This window comes from Condylura cristata, unplaced genomic scaffold (genome assembly GCF_000260355.1).
Source record: "Condylura cristata isolate star-nosed mole 26May11 unplaced genomic scaffold, ConCri1.0 scaffold00008, whole genome shotgun sequence".
Taxonomy (NCBI): Eukaryota; Metazoa; Chordata; class Mammalia; order Eulipotyphla; family Talpidae; genus Condylura; species Condylura cristata.
Window position 1 is genome coordinate 18,009,759 of NW_004567109.1, and position 20,698 is coordinate 18,030,456.

At 38.4% G+C, this 20,698-nt stretch overlaps 1 protein-coding gene across 4 annotated transcripts in view; it reads right to left on the reverse strand.

The window, feature by feature from the left end:
• The window catches only part of KIAA0319L (KIAA0319-like ortholog), an 80,430-nt gene that overhangs the window by 36,552 nt on the left and 23,180 nt on the right, over positions 1–20,698 (reverse strand). For all 4 annotated transcript variants that reach the window (XM_012722255.1, XM_012722253.1, XM_012722252.1 and 1 more), the window contains exons 3-4: positions 9,592–10,118; positions 2,420–2,654 (exon numbers count right to left, since the gene is read on the reverse strand). In XM_012722255.1, the coding sequence (XP_012577709.1) occupies positions 2,420–2,654; positions 9,592–10,118 (762 nt within the window). The remainder of the gene's footprint in view (positions 1–2,419; positions 2,655–9,591; positions 10,119–20,698) is intronic.

A 20,698-nucleotide genomic window follows, 5' to 3' on the forward strand; every position in this document is an offset into this window, starting at 1 on the left:
CATATGCCATCTTATATTACTTTCCACAGAGTTCAACTCTTTCAAGGCTCACCTTTATTTTAATAACTTTCTAGTAAAGTACACAAAAAATTTCCTAGAAGGAAAGGCAAGTTACAATTGCTACAACCAAATTTAGGTTATTTCAAGAATCTTAACTGGTCCTTGCCCTACTAGCTTCCCCACTCAAAGCCATCCTGTCTTCCTACAACACTTACCACCACTAACTCTTCTAAAATACTCACCTACCACATTACTTACCTATTTGAGAGCCTCACACTCCTTATCCAAATCATGTTTAGGAACAAACTCCTAGCCTAGCATTAAAGAACCACAATCAGCCCTCCCTGGTGGCTCAGCAGGTTAAAGTGCATCACTGTAAGCTGGCAGCAGCAGCTTCAGTGTGGTTCCAACTGGCCCCCCACCTCACCCTGGAGCTGAACCGCAGGGTGCAGCAGAACTCTCCTGACCGCCCGCTGCTCCCCTCAGCAGTGTGCTTAGTCAGTCAGCCTGTTCTGCTCCCAGCTCTGTCTCTGGTGAATCCTCTCACTGTCCCTGAACCTCTGGCCTGTAACTCAGTCCTTTATGTATAAGTAAATATTTTTTTAAATAAAGTAATAAAGAACCATAATCATCAGATCATACCTTTGGATCTTTTGACCCAAGTTTTAGTTATTTTCACTTTACTTTCTTGGGTTCTGTAGAAGCCATGGCCTACTCTTGGGGATTTTATAAAAGCTATTTCCTTCAACAGGGTGATTGCCTTGCCTTATTCTTCATACAGGACTTTGTTTCCAGCTTAAAACCAGTCTTCTTTGTAAGAAATCTTACCAGATAATTTCAGTCTGGGGTTAAAGATCCTACTTCCTGAACTACTTTAGCATTTTTGGAAATACTCAAGTCAGCAAACAGCTACGTCTTTATACTATTCATATAGTTATTACGTAGATGTAAGGGTATCTCAGCTATGACACTATGAACATTTTGGACCAGATTATTCTTTGCTCAGGAAAAGGGTTAGGTTGGCGTACACAGCTGTTTGGCAGTAGTAACCCTGGCCTCTACCCACTAGGTGTCAGTAGCACCCTTCCTCCATAGCTGTAACCAAAAATATTTGCAAGTTAAGAACCAATGATTATATAAATCTTACTTCTCTGACAATAATAGTTCATTAGCTATGAGGCCTAATATGAGAACTCTGAGAGCTCAAAGCTTATGGCTGACCTATTCATATTTCAAGATTGGGAAGTGAGAAGAGCATCCTAGACACATACGAAACTTAGTATTTATCTGTCTGCTTGAGAACTTTGCACTTAGGGAGAAATGAAACCATCCATTATGGAAACTTCAGCATTCAGACATTCTAAGAGATGGAATAATAATACTCTGAACTGGACTTTCAAAGAAACAAATAAACCGCTATACGCAGAGAAGGTACAATGGGCAAAAAAACAGTGCAACCAACACAAACCTTCACAATTACACCAAAAATTACAAGCATTCTGCGGCCCTCCCTGGTGGTGCAGCGGGTTAAAGCACAGCACTAAGAAGCTTAAGCCACTTCCGCATGCGTTCGATTCCTGCCCCGAGGAGATCCACATGGCGTGGCAGACCTCTCCTGACCCGCCCACTGCTCCCCTCAGCAGTGTACTTCATCTGTCTGCCTGTTCTGCTCCCGGCTCTGTCTCTGGTGAATCCTCTCACCCATTGCATCTCTGGCCTGTACCCCAGTTCTGTATGAATAAATAAATCTTTAAAAAAAATTACAAGTATTCTGCTTGAGTACAAAAAAACACTTGGGTACCTCAGGATTGAAACCTTAGGTTCATTTTATATTACTAAAATAATTGGCAAAAATTAATTTTCACTGGTTTTGTTTCAATGTTAGCTTTTGCAGAAAATAAAAATCAATTTTGTTTCCTTGATTAGCCATTTCTTCTTAATATCTTAGAACAGAGTTAGTGAAGTACATATTTGTTCTTAAGGCAACATCCTATGTATAAATTTTCTTCCTATGAGTTGCTTTAAAAAGAAAGATCTATCGAAATCAGAGACAAATATCTCTCCAACTGTCAGCAAACAGGTGCCCAGATACAACGCTTTCTTTTTCTCTAGGGGCCTCTGTTGCTTGATTCCTTAAACATTACTTAATTGAATCTTGTGTCTGGCACTTCCAAGTGCCAGGCACAATGGAATCTGGCTGTGAGGAAAGGGGCCTCATAAATTCTCATAGGCTGGGCCTGCTGAGAAAGTCTAGAGAGCCCCAAGTCATATGACTACAGGGACAATGATGGGTTTTTATTTCCTAACCTACAGCCTTCAAACATCATCCCACCCTCCTTTCTTTCAACTAAACAAGAACTCTGATCAAATGCTCTATTTGCTCATCTATCCCAAGGGCAGAAGCCAAGAGCCTCTTCACCTGGGGATGGTGCTGAAGTGCTCTGGAAAGAGGCCTGGGAGCTGGAGGTGGCAAAACTGTAGGAGGGAGCCACTGGCTGAGAGGTAGCAATTGGGCTTTTTACTTGCTGAGTGCTGGGTGTAGTACCAGGATCCTCTGATGTCCCAGGTTGGGCCGACACATTCTTTGACCAATCAGGAATCTCCACAGGCAAGGTTGTATTTAAGGGATTTAAAACTGTAACTGTCTTGTGGACCTAAAGAAATGTAAAAATTCATTTGAATAGGCAAAAGTTAAAGTCAGTTTTTTATGTTATGCCTCATGAGACAACTAAACACACTAAATATTTCTTTGAAAAATGCAGAAGTAACTAATCTCACCATCCAAACTGATATTAAAATATTGATATAAATCTTCCCAGTCTTTTTTCCTATGCAAAGAATTTTGCTTAAAACAAAGTAGTAATAAATGTACTAAATATACTTTTAATCTTTTCTCACTTAACATTTATATTCAATATTTCTACAAATACTTATCAAGCACCTATTATGGAAAAGACCTTTTGAATCCAAAATATAAACAAAAAATAATCCCTGTTTAACAAATGCACATTCTAGAGGGGAAACATAATAGGCCAAAATGGTAAATACATCTATAAAATTTATGGTGAAACAAAATCTGAAGGCAACTTTAACGCCTCTCTTAGATGGAGTGAGCATGAAAATGTAATTTAAAGATTTCCTGAGGAAGGAAAGTCCTAAACTCAGTTTTAAAGAGTAAACAAACAAAGAACAAAAATGGGTAGACAGTTATTCACTAGACAAAAGGCTAAATAGAGAGATAAATGCCAGCACAAAAAATGAGATTAACATGGCATATACTAGGAACTGAGAGTCATAAGTAAAGTGAGAGGCAAGAAGAAATGGAAGATAACTGGAAAGAGACTAAACAAGGTATATGCAGGTTTAAGGAGAGAGGCAATGGTAAGCATTCTGTCTGATAAACATAGTGACTCTGGATTCTACTGTTCTTTCCCTATGGGGCTTTTTCCCAACTTATCTGCACTTAAACTCTAGATTGTTGCTTTTCCTGCAATTTATAGCAAATGATATCTCTTGCAGCAGCTTTTTCAGTCTGATCCTTCAGGTCTATTACATAACCTGATAACAAGCCAATAATTTGGCCACAGATTGTTCTAAAATTTGAGGACTGTTCTTGCTGTGTTTCCTTTGCTTCTGATGATTACTCCCCAATTTTTGAACCATAGACTCTCCTCTAACATTTCAAGTCAATAAAGCTTCAAATTTCTGCTACACAGGGGGTGGGGAATGCACTCAGTTAAAAGGCAACAAACTCAGAGATGCCAATGTAGGTTCTAACTTTCTAGACAGAACCCTGCCTCTCTGATCTTGATCTCTGCCAGCTTTTACATGGGCCCTCTGGAGTTTTCCCTATGAAGTTACATTTTAGAGGTACAGCCAGGAATTTCAGAGGAATTTATAAATAAGACTACAGTTTCTTTCACCCTCCTGTGGTTTTTCTTACTTTTAAGCCCCCCCCCCATATTTCCAGACAATTTTTCTGCCCACAACTCTGTTCTTTGCCATCATTTAGAGAGTAAGATTGATGTCTGCTGCAGGCGCTATCTTCTTATGTGGGCATTAGTGACTGTTCTTAAGCAAAAAAAATTTAGAAGCTGCAAAGTCATGCCCTCCCTGGTGGCGCAGCAGGTTAAAGCACAGCACTGAGAAGCTAAAGCCACTTCAGCATGAGTTCGATCCCCGCCTGCCCCGGAGGTGACCACATGGCGTGGCAGACCTCTCCTGACCCGCCCGCTGCTCCCCTAAGCAGTGTACTTGTCAGTTGGCCTGTTCTGTTTCCCACTCTGTCTTCTCTGGCCTATACCCCAGTACTGTATGCATAAATAAATAAAAATCTTAAAAAAAAAAAGCTGCAAAGTCATAATTTTTATCACTTTTAGTTGCCATTTTTCAAGAGTTAATTCTTCTAGCTTCTGTCTGCTTTTGGATTCTTTCCAGTTTCTTTAAAGAAATTTTTTACATATTTTATAAATATTATCTGTGGGAAGATTCAGGAGACCACTTTATTCTACCACCATTACTGAAAATACCCCCTGTAGGATGGATTTTAAAATATTAAGGATCTAATATTTGTGAAGCTGAAACAGATCTGGGGCTTGGGGAATAGAATCTCTGATGACTCCCATTTTTCTAGCTTGAGTGAGGGACTAACTAAAGTCTTGTCAAAAAAGGAAGAGAAACTACAAAGTAGCAGCTTAAAAAAAATAACAAGCTAGTTCTTTTTAGATATACTGAATCTGAAGCACAAATGAGACCCCACCTTGGAATCAAGTTGCCAAAGACAATAGTTGAGACCATGGAGAAAAGAAGCTTGCTCCACAAACATGCGAAGTTAAGAAAAGGACAATGGACTCAAAGATAGATTACTGAGGAATGTTAGTATTTAAGCTATAAGCAACAAGAAATGACCCATAAAACTAAAAAAGACTGGCTGGAGAGAAAAAAACCAGGAAAGTGTGTTACAACAAGAAAGGGACAATTGCAACTAATATGAAAAAATAAATGCAAAGAGGTTCAGTCAGATCAGGACTCTACTTGGCAGAGCAGAATGAAACCAAATTCTACAGTGTTAAGATTTAGTAAAAGTGAATGACAAGAAAGTATAGACTGCCCTAGAAATATCTGGGTGGAAAGGAAGAGGGAATAGTGAAGCGTAAAGAGAGATACAAGGGAACAAAATGATTGGCATAGTTGGAAGGACTGAATTTGAACAATAAGCATCATGGTCTCAGACTGAAAAGGCAATAGCAGAGTTCAGGCTATTGTACAAACACTCAGGAGAGCATCTACGCCCAATCTGGGGAAAAGACTATCAGTGAAAACTTCCTAGGAGAAATCGACAATGTCTGGCACCCAGTCAAAAATCACCAGACATGCAAAGAAGAAGGAAAATAAATCCTGTAATGAGGAAAAAATCAATTAAAACTGATTCATAAATAAACTGGATGCCAGAACTGGTCAACAAGGGCCAGTAAATAAAATAATTATGACTATTGTCCATATTTTCAAGAAACTATAAGAAAGACTATGTATTAAGTAAATATCTGGAAGATATTTTTAAAAAATACCCAAATCAAGCTTTTGGTTATAAATGTTGCAATGGCTAAGGTGAAAAATACACTGTAGAGATGTAATGGTGGATTAGGCAATGCAAAAGAAAAAAATAGTAAACTTGGAACTCTATCAGCAGAAACTGTTGAAAATGAAGCAAAGGAAAAAGGCTGAAATGAAATGAATAAAGTATCAGCAAACTGAGAACAAATCTGAGTGGTAAAAATGCCCAGAACTAGAGTTCTCAAAGGAAAGGGAGAACAGAAAAATATTTGAAGAAATATAATGGCAAATAATATCCAAATTCTGTGAAACTTATACACATTAAAGCCCAGATTTGCGAAATTCAACAAGCTCTATGCACCCAGCTCTCCTCAGCAGTGTATTTCAGTAAATCCACTGGTTATGCTCCCCATTCTGTCTCTGGTGAATCCTCTCACCTCCCCACCCGCAACTGTAGCCTACACCCCAATTCTTGAATGTGTAAATAAATCTTAAATAAAAAAGCTGGTACATGTGAAAAGTTGAATGGTACATGGCAAATCAATGCACACTCAGTAAGCATTAGGTATTGCTGCTAGCATCACCACCATTATTATTAATTTTATCTCTATATGGGTAATTCATTTAACATGTTCTTTGAACTTCCTGAGTTCTTTAACTCCTGTCACCAATGAATTTCTTCTCCCATCTATCCCAGCAGCCCTCTACCACAGGTACACCCTAGATCTGATAACAGCCAGAACTTGTCTACCTTAAAATCTTAAATTCAAGTATTCTACTATCTCTGATTCTTTCAGGATCAGGATTTACCTGTTCCTCCAATATCCCACTTCCCATTGTGGAAACCTCTAAATGCCAAATTCCTCTATATCTTACCTGACAGCCTCTTCTATCTTTGTCTCTGTCCTACCTTCTTACACTCTCTCTTTCATCTAGTCTCCTGAGAAAAACCTTAATTTCCATGCCCCAATTTCCTTCTATACAAAATTAGTAAAATTCCAATCCTGGAGGAATCAAACTACAGCCTTTTGTTGACAAGGCTTCTGAGACCTGAGAAGAAACACACAACTGTAAAGATTAGTACCATTCATAATTCATGGTCTCTATATCCAATGCTACCCAGCAGTCTTTTCACCTCCTCACCTAACTTCCCTTCTCTTACCTTTCACAATAGCTGTTTCACAAAACCTTATGACTTTCTTAAACTTCTGATCTTCCTCCCTACTATCCTCACTCCATCTACCTCTACCTGTACCTCTACCTGTAAGTGACCTATGCCACTTCAGAGAAAAAGAGTGAGTTTAGAATTTCCACAATTTTCTTCTCTCAAATCTATAAAGCTATCTTATATCCTCCCATTTCTTCCTTCCTATCATAATAAAGATCTCTTTTCAGGCCCTCTGTTGGTGGCACAGCGGGTTAAAGCACAGCATTAGAAAGCTATAGCTGCTTCAGCATGAGTTTGATCCCAGCTAGGGAGTTGACCCACATGGCACAGCGGACCTCTTCTCGCCTCCCTTTAGCAGTGTATTTCATCCATCTGCTTGTTCTGCTCCCACTCTGTCCCTGTGAATCCTCTCACCGCCCCTGTACCTCTGGCCTCACCCCAGTCCTGTATGCATAAATAAATCTTTTTTTTAAAAAAAATCTCTCTTCTCCTGCTTAAGGTTAACCTTAAACACTGAAGTCTAACCCACTTGTCTATAAGGCAGTAATTCTCAAAGTGTGTTTCCCAGATCACCAGCATCAGCACTCTCCAGGAACTTGTTGCAAATGTAAATTCTCAGGCCCACCCTAAACTTACTGAATCAGAAACTCAGGAATTGGGGGCCCAGCAATTTGTTTGTAACAAGCCTTCCAAATCTTTATGATGTATGATAAAGTCTGAGCAATAAAACTCTAAAGGATTACTTACTCTCTATCCCTTTCTTCTATCTTCAACCTCCTCCTCCTAGTAAAAGTTTCCCTTACCTACCACCTCCTATTTGATTGCACCATGTAGTTTTACCCTTCTCCAGTCTATTCACAACACAGGAACATACCTGATGACATCAGGTATGCTTAAAATTCTTTAATGACTTCCCCACTAATCTTAAGATAATGATCTTAGGACCTCCCTGCTGGCACAAGGGGTTGCATCTCAGCATTAGCAAGCTATCACCAGCCACAGCCGCATGAGTTTGATCCTGGCCAGGGAGTGTTAACAGATATGGCACAGCAGTAGATCTTCCTGTTCTGCTCCCCACTCTGTCTCTGGTGAATCCTCTCACTCCCCCCACTTCTGGCCTACACTCCAGTTCTTATATGCATAAATAAAAATAAAAATAAATCTTTTAAAAAAGGATAATGACCTCAGGCTCTGCACACCTCTCAAGTCTTTTCTTTCATCACTAGATCTCTTAAGAGATCTCTCTCCCCCAACTTGATCTTGCCATACTCTAATATACTTAACACTGAAACTATTGTTCCCTCTGCCTGAAATACTCTTTGCCTATTTCTTTTTTAAACTCCTATATATATTTTAAGTCTCAGGTTAACTTTCCTTACTTAGGGTATCCTAAGCTAACCCCCTACTTTCAGCAGCTAGGCTCCTGTTAGATACTTGTACAGCACTCTGCATCTATTCTTTCATAATTTTTATCAAACTTACAGGTATTATAAATGCAATATCTGTTTTCTTTTCTATAATATAAGGCCTACTAGGGCAGAAATCTACTATCATAAATATTACCATAATGTTCTTAGCACCTAGCTTAGTATAATATCACATAATTGCTGAATGACTGAGCCTTTGCATAGACTGTGCCTCTGTTCAGAATGTTTTCACTACCTTTAGCCCCTTAGCAAAATCCTATATGTCATTCAGAAATAAGCTAAAAATCTTTGTAAAGTCTTCCCTGTGCACACACACACCAATTGCCTGCTAAAGCAGATCACTTTCCCTTTCTGTTCCTACTGTATTATACATATAAATTTACTAATGCAGCAATTATACTCTATTGTTAATACCTCTTCATGTCTAGCCGCCACTAAATTCTGAAGTCCTGGAGGACATGAAGAATGTCTTGTTCAACTTTGTGTTTCTAATGTAAAAATTTACCTGAAACTGATAGTAGGTGTCCAAAAATGTTTAAGGGCATATTAAAACTAAGACCATATTTCTAATATAGCAGTAAAAGGGCTTTTTGTAATGTTAAACCTGGATTCTGATTTTGGGTTTGCTATCCACCAGCCATATGATCAGACTGTTTAAATGAACTCTTTGGACCACAGTTCCCTCACTAGTACAATGGGACTAACAATAGCTACTTGGGAATATTGCTATGAAAATTAAACAAAATGACACAGTACAATGATTAGCACACACAGTGCCTGGCATGTAGTAGCCTCCCCACTCTGGCTTTAATTTGATAGAAGCAACTAGGACAAAATAAATACAAAAATAAGTCACATCAATTGTACAGTGACTCATTCCTTTTAATCACTTGCCCAGGAAGATCAACAGTGAAGAAACATAATACACAGAATGAACTCTACTGGTGGTATGTCCTTTGACATACAAAGCTTGGCATGAATTCGCCCCCAAGACCCCTCAGCTAACAGCCGCTTCCAGCTCCCTAGCACAGAAGGTGAGGTCTTAATATGTGACACCAGGCATGGTTACGTCAGACTGGAATAGAAACTACCTCACCAGTAATGTGTATAATACAGGAGACTGGGGAGGTGGAGAACTTGACTATAACCACATCAATCAAGTGTTCTGCCATCTCGCACAAAACATTGCAGAACAGTTGGTGGAGACCACTCATGTAAATGTACTTACCTGTAGCCAAGAACAAGCTTAGACTAGACAATGAGCTTTTACCAAAACAATGGCCAGATTTGTATGAAGTGACCATGTCTAAAACCAAATTATCCTTTACACCTGGGCAGCACCCTCTAAGGTGACTCCGAGCAACTTTATACACATACTTCTTAGCCTATGGGTGTTACACACAAGCACCAGCTTCACTGCTCATTTGCTTCTTATTCACTTACCTCTGCTGAGTCATTGGTATTCCGATCACTTAGTTCCTTGGAATCATTCATTTCAGAATGCTGTGTCAATACAGGTGTCACTACTTCACTTGGACTCTCTCTCTTCTGAAGCTTCCTGATTAGGTTCTGCTGGTTATCTAAATGAATGGCAGGCTTGGGTGGAGCTCTGGGCGGACTCAGCCTCTTCCATGGTGCCCTGGTCCAACCGAGCCCCAGAATATGTGGTACCTCATCCTCAGGTGGAATGTCCAAATTATCTGAAGGTTGGACTTTTTTAAAAAACACCAGGATGGAATTAGAAGAGTCTGTCTTAAAAGTCCGGCAGCTCTGGGGAATGCTGCAGTCTGCATGAATACACATCCCTTCTAACCACCAAAAGGCGTGGCAGGCAGAGTCCTGGCAGCAGACAGCCCAACATGACTGGAGAGAGGGGGTTCCTTCGAGAAGCTGGAGGTGATTTTCTCCTCCAGATCTCAGGCCAAATCCAAGTTGTGTCTTTGCCTGCTGGCACCTGCTCTCACTGGCATCTAAAAACAAGAATAAAAATATTTTAAGATGAAATAAAAACAGAGACTCTGTAAAGAGCCCTGAACACCAACAGTTGAGGCTATTTGAAGATTGGCTTTTAAGAGGGTGGGAAAGCTTTCTAGTAAGTGGAACAGAAGAAGCAAAACAGTATTTTTTGGCTCAGATATTTTAGCTTGGAGAAGTACTACTCCACATTCATTGTTGATTCCCCTTCTCAATGAGTCCCTTCTACACAGATCTTTTATACAGAACTCTCGTTCATGAAACAGAGAGAACAACACAAAAGAGCTAATCTAGTGAAAAACGGAGAAGGAGCTAGGGATGGGGCAGGGGAGAATCCCACACTTGTCCTCCCAGTCACTTCCTACAAATTTCTCAGGGATAGCATGAGGACTGTGGGATCAGAAGAGCAGTAGCTAAATAAGCTGGAGTATTTCCAACACTGAACCGAAAGCAACACAAACTGAGTATTCTTGACCTTCTGCAAGTTACAGATTTATCTACTTTCTAAGCAACTGTATGCCAAAATCAGGTGGTCTTGTATATGGTATCAGCCAAAGTAGTAATCAAGCTTATCAAAAAAATGTAATCTTATGCTGGAATGAACTTACTAATGTCATCATGTCATGTCATCATAAGCAATAAAGGCATATACATACAACAACCTACTATGGCCAACCTAAATATTATGGTCCAAAAATTCTAGCCAATAACTGATTATGAATAAACTTTGAGGCTCATAAGTTACTTCAAGCATGGCACAGATTTTCCAGAAAAATTATCTCACTTCTGTTTTCTTAGCTAAAGTCAAGTCAACAGGGCCTCCCTGGTGGCACACGGGGTTAAGTTTCAGCACTATGAAACTACTGGCAGCACAAGTTCAATCCCCAACCATATAGGTGACCCACATGGCTCAGCAGACCTCTCCTGACCCACCCACTGCTCCCCTCAGCAGTGTACTTCGTCAGTCTGCCTGTTCTGCTCCCCACTGTCTCTAGTGAATCCTGTCACCCTGTGCACCTTTGGCCTACAACACCAGCTCTTATATGTATAAATAAAAAAAATGAATCTTTAAAATAAATAAAGTCAACACAAGTCTAAATGAAGACAGTTATACAGAATTCATTTTAAGTTATTAATCATATAGATGTCTATAACCAACTGTGTTCAGTATTCTATAGGGCCACACCAAGGTGAAGCAAGACAAGTGCCTTGGGCACAAAGTGCAAGGTGATATTCATTTCTACAGAAATGTAATTACAGGGTTGGTTTACCTGACCTTAAGAACTGAGTACTTCCTTTAAATTTCATGCCTGAGGTGACCTGTTCTTCACCTGAGCTTTGGTTCTGGGGTTGTAAAATATATTTTAGTGATACATATAGAAAATAGGCAGTAGGATCAAAGTACTGAAAAAATGAATGACACACCTGCATGTACATATAATTGACAAAGACTATGGCAAGACTAGAGTAATATACAACCTGAAAACCTGCCAAAGCAACCTGACTCCAGGAAAATATTACTAGATGTACAACAGAGTAAACGGGAACACCAGTCAACTGAGAGATAAGAGAAACATAAAGACACACTTCTGGGTCATTGAGTCAAGCAAGCACTATAGAAGCCAATCTGCCATTTGTTTATTTGTTTTTAAAGAAAAGAGAGATTCATTAACACCAGACAAGGCAATTTAGAAGGCAAGAAAAAAAAATAGAACTTCCTTAAGAAAAGATGAAGAAATAGTAACTATGAAAAAAAGAAAAAGAAAAAAACTACAGAAATACTTCTCAAATTTTCATCCACCTCCCCACATAGTAACTAATAGTGTGAATCTTGGTAACAGGTACCTGAATGTACAGGCTTCACTGAAATCAATAAAGTAGCAACTACTATCAATTACCATTATATCAACTTTCCATAAGTCTCAAAATTTCTCGTATTTAAAATAATGAAGATATCTAGATAGATGAAAATAACCAATTAAAAAAATTTTAAATGTACTGTGATCTCTATTCTGCCTTTAAAGGAGAAATTACCATGGACTTGCTCTCCTGCCAAGAACAACTAGAAAACTAGGCAAAATATATGAAACAACAGGCTGCCCAGAATGGTGGGCCCGAGGAGAAAGCAAACAACACAGTGAGTCCTGCTGAGCACATCTACTTTCTGTAAACTCCAGACTGTGCCATAGGGAAGGGAAATCCAAGTAGAATAGGGTAGACTTGATCAGTTGAGAAAGTTCAGGGTGACTATAGCAGCTAGAGTACTTGAACAACTACCAGAATGGAGGAAGCTAAAAATAGAAAGCTCTCCAAAAATCTGTATAGTAGTCCCCTTCAGTGTTGGACTGAACATTAATTTATGCATGTGTAGGTCAGGGAAAATGAACTGGCACAAGGGAAATTAGAAAATTTTTTTTTTTTTAAAGATTTATTTATTTGTGCATACATAACTGGGGTACAGGCCAGAGGCTCAGGGGCGGCGAGAGGCTTCACCAGAGACAGAGTGGGGTACAGAACAGGCAGATCGACGAAGTACACTGCTGAGGGGAGCAGCGGGCGGGTCAGAAGAGGTCTGCCACGCCATGTGGTCACCTCCGGGGCAGGCGGGAATCGAACTCATGCGGAAGCGGCTTTGGATTCTCACTGCTGTGCTTTAACCCGCTGCGCCACCAGGGAGGGCCAGAAAATATTTTGAACAGAATGAAAATGAAAAAACACTTGAAACTTAGTTTTAAAACTAAGTTACAGTTATAAAAATGTTTAGGGGAACTATAGCTTTAAATACTTATTTCTTTAGGGTGCTCCCTGGTGGTGCAACGGGTTAAAGCACAGCACTACAAAGCTAGCTGCAAAAGCTTCAGCAGTTCAATCTCCAGCCAGGGAGCTGACCCACATGGCACTGCAGACTCCTGACCTGCCCCCTGCTCCCCTCAGCAGTGTACTTCATCAATCTGCCTGTTCTGCTCCCCATACTCTGTCTCTGATGAATCCTCTCACCGCCCCTGAAGCTCTGGTCTACACCCCAATTCTGTATGCTTAAATAAATAAATCTTTTTTAAAAATTAATAAATGCATATTTCTTTAAAGAAGACAAGTCTAAAATCAGTGATTGCAAGATTCAAACAAGGAGAATGTCATGTAATGACAAGCAGAGATTGTAGTGATTGAGCTGCAAATCAAGAAAACTATGGAATGACAATGACCACCAGATGCTGGGAAGAGTCAAAAAAGGATTCTACTCAAAACCTCAGAAGAAATCAACCCTGCCCATACCTTGATTTTGGACTTCTAGTCTCCAGAATTACTGGCTTACACATAATTCTGGTATGAATCTGGGAGTTCCGAGACAGGCAGCTCCAACACTGCCAAAAGGCGAAATCAAAGGATCACCAGCATGTGGGGATGTGGTTAAGGCCTTTACCCAGACAGACTAGATTCAAGGGATACCAGTCAGTGGACATGTACAGGCAGGTGATGTTGGAAAATAATAGGAACCTGGCATTTATGGGACTTCTGTATTCCAAACTAAAATTAATTAACTGGAACAAGGGCAAAAGCTTAAATGGAGGGGTAATAAGTTCCATCAAATGTCTGTACAGTACTGGTTTAAAACAAAGATGTCAGCCCTAAAGCAAAATACTTCTGAAGGATCTGCTCTGAAACAGTGAACAAAAAATGTCATGACTAATACAGATTAGGACAGAAGCTCCACAAAGTAGAACTATAATGTGGGCAACTCTTCAAATATAATATCTTATTAATTACCAAAAAAATCATGTTAGTGGAAAATCTCATAAATGTAAAGAGTGTATTAGAATAGCCTTTATGAACTGCTCATCTCTTTTAAAATCACAGAATTCACATAAGCAAGTAACCTTACAGGTGATAGATGTATTAGTATGAGAAATCATTCAAGAAGCACTCAAAAAATATTAATCATCAGAGGATTCCAGAGAGATATCCTGAAATGCAACAAATGTGGCTTTCAGGGAAAAAAATCTTACCCTTTTTAGTCATAAGAGAATTTATAAAAGTCAGAAACTCTACAAATGTAGACTGTAGGAATGTCTTTGTTCAGAAGGTAGGGTTTAGTTACCATTAGAGAATACATAGTGGAGAGAAGCCCTTTAAGTATAATGAATTTAGTAAAGCTTTCAGGGATAACATAAGTGTATTGGAAAATCAGGAAATCCACAGGATTGGGAAACCATATTGGTGTAATGAATGTGGAAAAGTCTTTAATGAAGCACTCAACTATTATTAGTCATCCAAAAATGCATATAGGAAGAGACTAGAAAATCAGATATACATCTTATGTTGAACATCAGAAAACTCACAGTAGAAATAAATGTTGGTACAGCAGACAAAAGATTTCCCTCTAGGATATTAATAAGTTTTATACTTAACTCATAAATTTATTTCATCACTCTTTTCCTGATTCTCCCCATAAATCTATGTTCCTCAAAAGCAACTTAAAAAAAAACCCTACTTTCCTCATTCATGTATTAAGTAAATCTTGCATGTTTCCTTTATATTTCTGGTATGAACGTCTTCAACTATTTGAATTTATACTTTGAAACACACAGAAGGTTCATACTCACTTAGAGAGGCCACAAAACACAGAATTGCCAAATTTCAGAAAAAGAAGACTTTAAAACATTTAATTTAGGGGTTAAAATCTCAGCTCTATCAAGCTACCACCAGCCACTACAGCCAGAGTTTAATCCTAAACCAGGGAGCTGACTCATCCTAAGCTAGGGAGCTGACTCATTCGTGCAGCACACCTCCCTCTCTTGCCCGCTGCTCCCCTCAGCATGTATTTCAGTAGATCTGCCTGTTCTGCTCCCCACTCTGTCTCTGGCAAATACTCTCACCAACCCCCTCCCCCGACATCTGGCCTGTACCTCCGTTCTTGTATGCATAAATAAATAAATCTTTAAAAAATTTTTAATTTAGTTCCCATTTAGGGCTAATATCCTCTCTAAGCAACTTTAAGTATTTTCCAGACTTAACAGTTACCTTATGCAACTGGAAATCCATTAATAAGGTAGACCACTCTACCTTTGTATATTCTGTATTAGTTCTTTCTAGGGGAATGGGTCCATAAATTATGGTATCAACTTGGTGACTACTGCACATGATTAAAAGATCATTATAAAGACTCTGCGGGAAAATGGAAAATCATTTAGAACATAATGCTAAGAATAAAAAGCTAAATATAAAAGTGTACACAGTATACTTATCTACCAAAGTGTCTATAAATGGGCAAGAGATAGAAACAATAATAATAAACAAATAAACAACAAACATTTAATATTTACTATGAGTTAGAAAATATGATATGTGCTAGGAATTAAAAAATGAAACAAGATAGATGGGTGTCTCAGCTCACAGAGTCCAAAGAAGGAGAAAGACAAAATATATAATTTCAATTCAGTGTGATCAGCTGAATTTCATATGCAATATGAATAGATATGAATAGATCACATATATGAATTTATATATGTGACTAGGTCATTCATATGTATCTATAATATATTCAGAAATATACCAAAGATATAAAGTGTATACAAATCAATTAATCTTTAACATGAGAAATACAGGTCCACTCTGGGCACATGAAAAAGACAACCTAACCAGGTTTGGAGAGTCAGGATAAAATTCCCTGGGGAAATAATACCTGGTCTGGGGCATAAAGGTTGAGAAGAAAATAAAATAAGGTAGGAAGGTGGGAACTACAATGTTCAAAACAAAGACGCAACAATCTAGGTAAGAATAAGGTGAGAATGAAAATCAATTCAATATGCTGAAATATAGTTTCATCTATGTCATAGCTTCAATTACTACCTCCTCTCCCAATGTTCACAGATGTGGATTCACATTACCAACTCAAACTGACTGCTTCTCTGACTGCCTTTTGGTGACAATACAAAATATGCTAGTTCTCTATCTTCCTGTTACATAAAACAAAACTAAATATAAAACCATTTAAACAGAATAATGGGAACTCCTAGTGGTCTAGGGGTTAAGTCTCAGCACTATCATCACCTCTCCTATTGTTCCCCTCAGCGGTATATTTCAGTAAATCCACCTGTTCTGCTCTCCACTCTGTCTCTGGTAAATCCTTTCATACCCAGCAACTCTGGCCTATATTCTAGTTCTTCTATGCAAATTAAATAAAATCTTTTTAAAAACAAACAAACATTTAAACACAACAGAACTCAATGTGTAGTCTTTGAAAATTTTTCCAAAGCTAGCAGTGGCCTGCAAAGTTCTATTTGGAGTGGCTTCAATTTCTCCAGACTCATCTCTTTTCACTCTTGAGACTTTGATCTATATGCTCAAGTCATATTGGTCTTCTCTAAGTTTTTGAAAATAACCTCAATCTCTTTTTCCACAGAATAAGTAAAGGTAAACCATGGATGAGTTATTCAGCAAGGAAAAAATATTGGATTCATCTTCATGTCCCTGCTAATCCAGCTTGGATTTTATGGTGTATCACTTCAATCTCTCCAGCACTAATATTATTAGCTTCTTTATGTGTGGGGAAATAGCAGTCATGGAAGACTCTAACTGTCCTGAGAATAGATAGGGAAAAATGCCACACTGCACAGACAGGTCCCACTGTATATAAATGGTCTTCCCTCTCATCAGGACTGGCCAGCCTGCACATCCCTGCTTTCATGTACTTTTTTCAATTTCTCACAGTAGCCATTTTAGATCCTCATTTTTTTTTTTTTTTTGAAAATTCAGGAGCCCTTACTTATAGTTAGTTGTCATCCTTAACTCCATATTCATTCATCTATAGAACAAATAGCAGCAAGAATCTGCTTCATCCAAGGTATTGTCTAGATAATGCTTATATATAAATGGGGAGATAGAATCAAACATACACAATAATAAAAGCAGGTTACAAGCCAATGTAAATGCTCTGAAGAAAAGAAATTCAATCTTTATAAAGGTACTTAAATTTGCAATTTATTGAACAGATAGACATACTATTACATATGTGGCATATCAAAGATATTCACTATATATTGTATGAGATACATCTATTAATAGAGAATTGGTTAAATTTTAGAAAAAGACTCATGCAACTGTTGAGATAATTAAGGTCACTGTAGGGCCCTTCCTGGTGGTGCAACGGATTAAAGCACAGCACTGCAAGTGAGCCACAGCCACTTCAATGCAGAGTTTGATCCCCAGCCCCAGAACTGCCCCACATGGCGCAGCAGACCTCTCCTGTCTCACCCTCTACTCTCCTCAGCAGTGTACTTCAGTGGCTCTGCCTCTTCTGCTCCCCGCTCTGTCTCTGGTGAATCCTTTCACTGCCCCTGCACCTCTGGCCCATACCCCAGTTCTGTATGAATATATAAATCTTTAAACAAAAAAAATAAGGTCACTCTATATAGTGTTCACATAAAAGAGAAAAGAGGAGACGAAAATACAATGACTAGGCATGTATATGTGTAGACTATTTTTGGAAGAATATTCAAGAAACTGGCATGGTTACCTTTAGAAAGGAAAACTAGGTAGCTGGCTGATTTGAGGAGACCTGTTTGCTCACTAAATATCCTTTTCATACATTTTGAATCTGTACAATGTACATGCATTATCTTTTTAAAAATAAATTTTAAAAATTTAAATAAACAAAAATTTCAGTAGCTTGTCAAAGTTCTTAGAGGAAGACTAACACCTTTAACATAACCAAATAAGATCTTGTAGAGGCCTGTCTCTTTCTGCCCCACACCCCACCCCACTGTGATCCTCCTCCTTTACTATGTTCCAACTCACTAATCTTCTTTTGTCCCTTCAATGAACCAAGCTCGCTCCCCTAACAGAGCTTTCTTTACACATGCTGCCCTCTCTAGGAAGTTTCTTGCCACCCTTCTCTATCCAGTTAACTCCTCACAGTTAAATCCTTCAGTTCAACTATCCTACAGAAAATCCTTTAGGCTAAATTAGCCTTTTTTTTTTTTTTAATTATACATTCTTTTGGGCCATGTCACCTCCTTCTTTCAAAACAAAGCTACCTTTCTTTGTGTGAACTTTTGCCCAATATTTTTCCCCCACTACACTAGAAGCTCACAACGATAGACCCATGGTTGTTTTTTTCCTTCTTACCACCCATATCTAGCAAGAAATTTGACAATTACATTGTAGATGCTCAAAAATATTTTAAAAGCACTTATATGTGCATGTGCATGAAGTATTACAGAACAAATGAACTGTCAGGGAACCGGGTGGTCAGGTATCAGGTGGGTCATAACGAAAACACCTAGCTAGGCTAATGACAAGACTTTGGAAAGAGATTAGGACACAATAATGGGTAGGAAGGGAGGATGACAACTGCTTGATGAGTAATAATATGGGTTATGAAATGGCATAAGCCTCAAAGAGTGCAAATTTTTACATGGAAGTAGAGCAGTAATGTTCAAGGAGTGATGAGGACATCAGCACCATCTCCAAAGTAAAGGTCACCAAGATATGGAAGAATGCACAGCCACTGCCTACAAGGTAAAAGGGAAAATGTGTCCTCCTTCAAGAGGCGGACAGGTCTCAGAATAGTCGCTCTATCTAGTGTCTTAACTAACAAGTTGGGAAGGAAGGGGTGTTGACTGCAAGTGAGCTAAAAAGCACAAAGTTATATAGGAATGTCAACTAAGACTCATACAAATTATAACAGTGGAGGTATTTTATAGTAAGAAAAAAAGGAGAGGATGGAAAAATATGATGAGGAACTGCTGACAGAATGACTCCGTTTGTGATATAAAATGATGAAAACTTTGAGTCAATTCATAGGGAATGTTTTACTAGTGGAATTTGTGGGAAACAGATTTAGACTGGGGGAAATGATCAAGGGGATTTATGAGGATTACAAGGTCATAAGGAAGGTAACAGAGAAATTGTAAATCCTGGGAGTTCGTATACATACACACACACACACACACACCAAAGGTCTTTCCAGAGCAAACTAGCTGATTTTGTAGCTTTTCCCTCATCTTTTATTTTCTGCTCTTCTAAGATCTGATATATATATATATATATATATATAACTTAAACATATTTATACCATATACAACCATAATTTAACCATATATGTGTGTGTGTTTGTGGTTAACCATATATATAATCTAACCATATTTATACTATATATATCCATATATAACTATATATCCATATATAACTATAACTATAACTATAACTCTCTCTCTCTCTCTATATATATATATGGTTAAATTCAGGTAATAGAAGAGCAGAAAATAAAAGATGAAGGAAAAGGTACAAAGTCGCTAGTTTGCTCTAGAAAGACCTTCTTTTCTTTCATGGTTCCCTGAAGAATGGCTATATAAGCTATACAACTATCTGGTAGTATAGAAGAGAAATACTTCATAACCCAAACACTCCCTGGGCATTGTGAGGTGACCTGGAAACCTCAGTCAGAGATATAACACTCTAGGTTGGAAAGAACATGTTCAATAAGTAAAGGAACAACCTGGAAATTCATACAGAACACTCCAGACTCTCTACTTGCAAGTCCTGGTTGCTATACTCTTGAGATTATTACTAAAGTTTAGTAAACAGATAAGATCTATGATTCATGTGAGTATTATCTGACAATTTCACCCTCTGCCTTAACTCAAAGGAACAAACCGTGGAGATGGTCAGATGCACTTATACTTTTGACAGTGACCAGGAATAAAAGAAATGTGAATGCTGGGAGAGGTTAGCTAGCTAATATTGGTTAGAAAGTTAATCGTAATAGTTCCCCAAAATACTCTGATCTCTCAGTTCACATATTCAGCTAGTGGAATTTTAGATGAAGTTTTTTTTTTTTAATATATATATATTGTTAATGTTGCTCTACAAAGTGTTCAACAATGAAAATATGGGGGCAGACATATATCCTTCTCATCCACTAGCAAAACATAGTTCATCACCTTAAACTGTTAAAAAACAAATAACCGTGGCTAAAATATAGGAGCTCTTGTTTCAACTCTAGGTCCATCATTTACTAGTAATTTAAACTTTGAAAAGTAAGTTAACCTTGCTATGATTTTCATTCTTTTCACTGTTGTTACTCTTAAGAAAAAAGAAGTCATCAGAGGAGGAAATAGGGGAGCACTGGTAGAGTCAATATTGGATTCTAGAAGTAACTTGGATAAAAGGTAAGATGAAAATAAGCTCCAATTTTAGATCAGTTCCTCTCCCTGCCCACGCTGCCATAGGCTGGCTCTGATCCCAGGGCCTAAGCAAAAGTAATACTAAATGCTTACAAAAAAGGGCTTACATTCGGTTGAGCCTTAAGACTGAAAACCCTTTGATAAACTCTGGAACTCATTGTGGGTAGGAGTATGCAGAAAGCTTACCCAGGGTGAGAATAGGGAAGGGATGGGGGGTGGGTAGAGCCAGTCCCTTTCTTTCTAAAAACTAAAGCAGAGAATACAAAGTCCCCATATGAATTACCAGGAGGATACTCAAAACACAAGACTGAAACTAGCAATGCTTACTTATCATTACCACCTCTCAAAAGACAGAATTCTAATAAATCTGGCACAAAATCTAGACCTGGTTT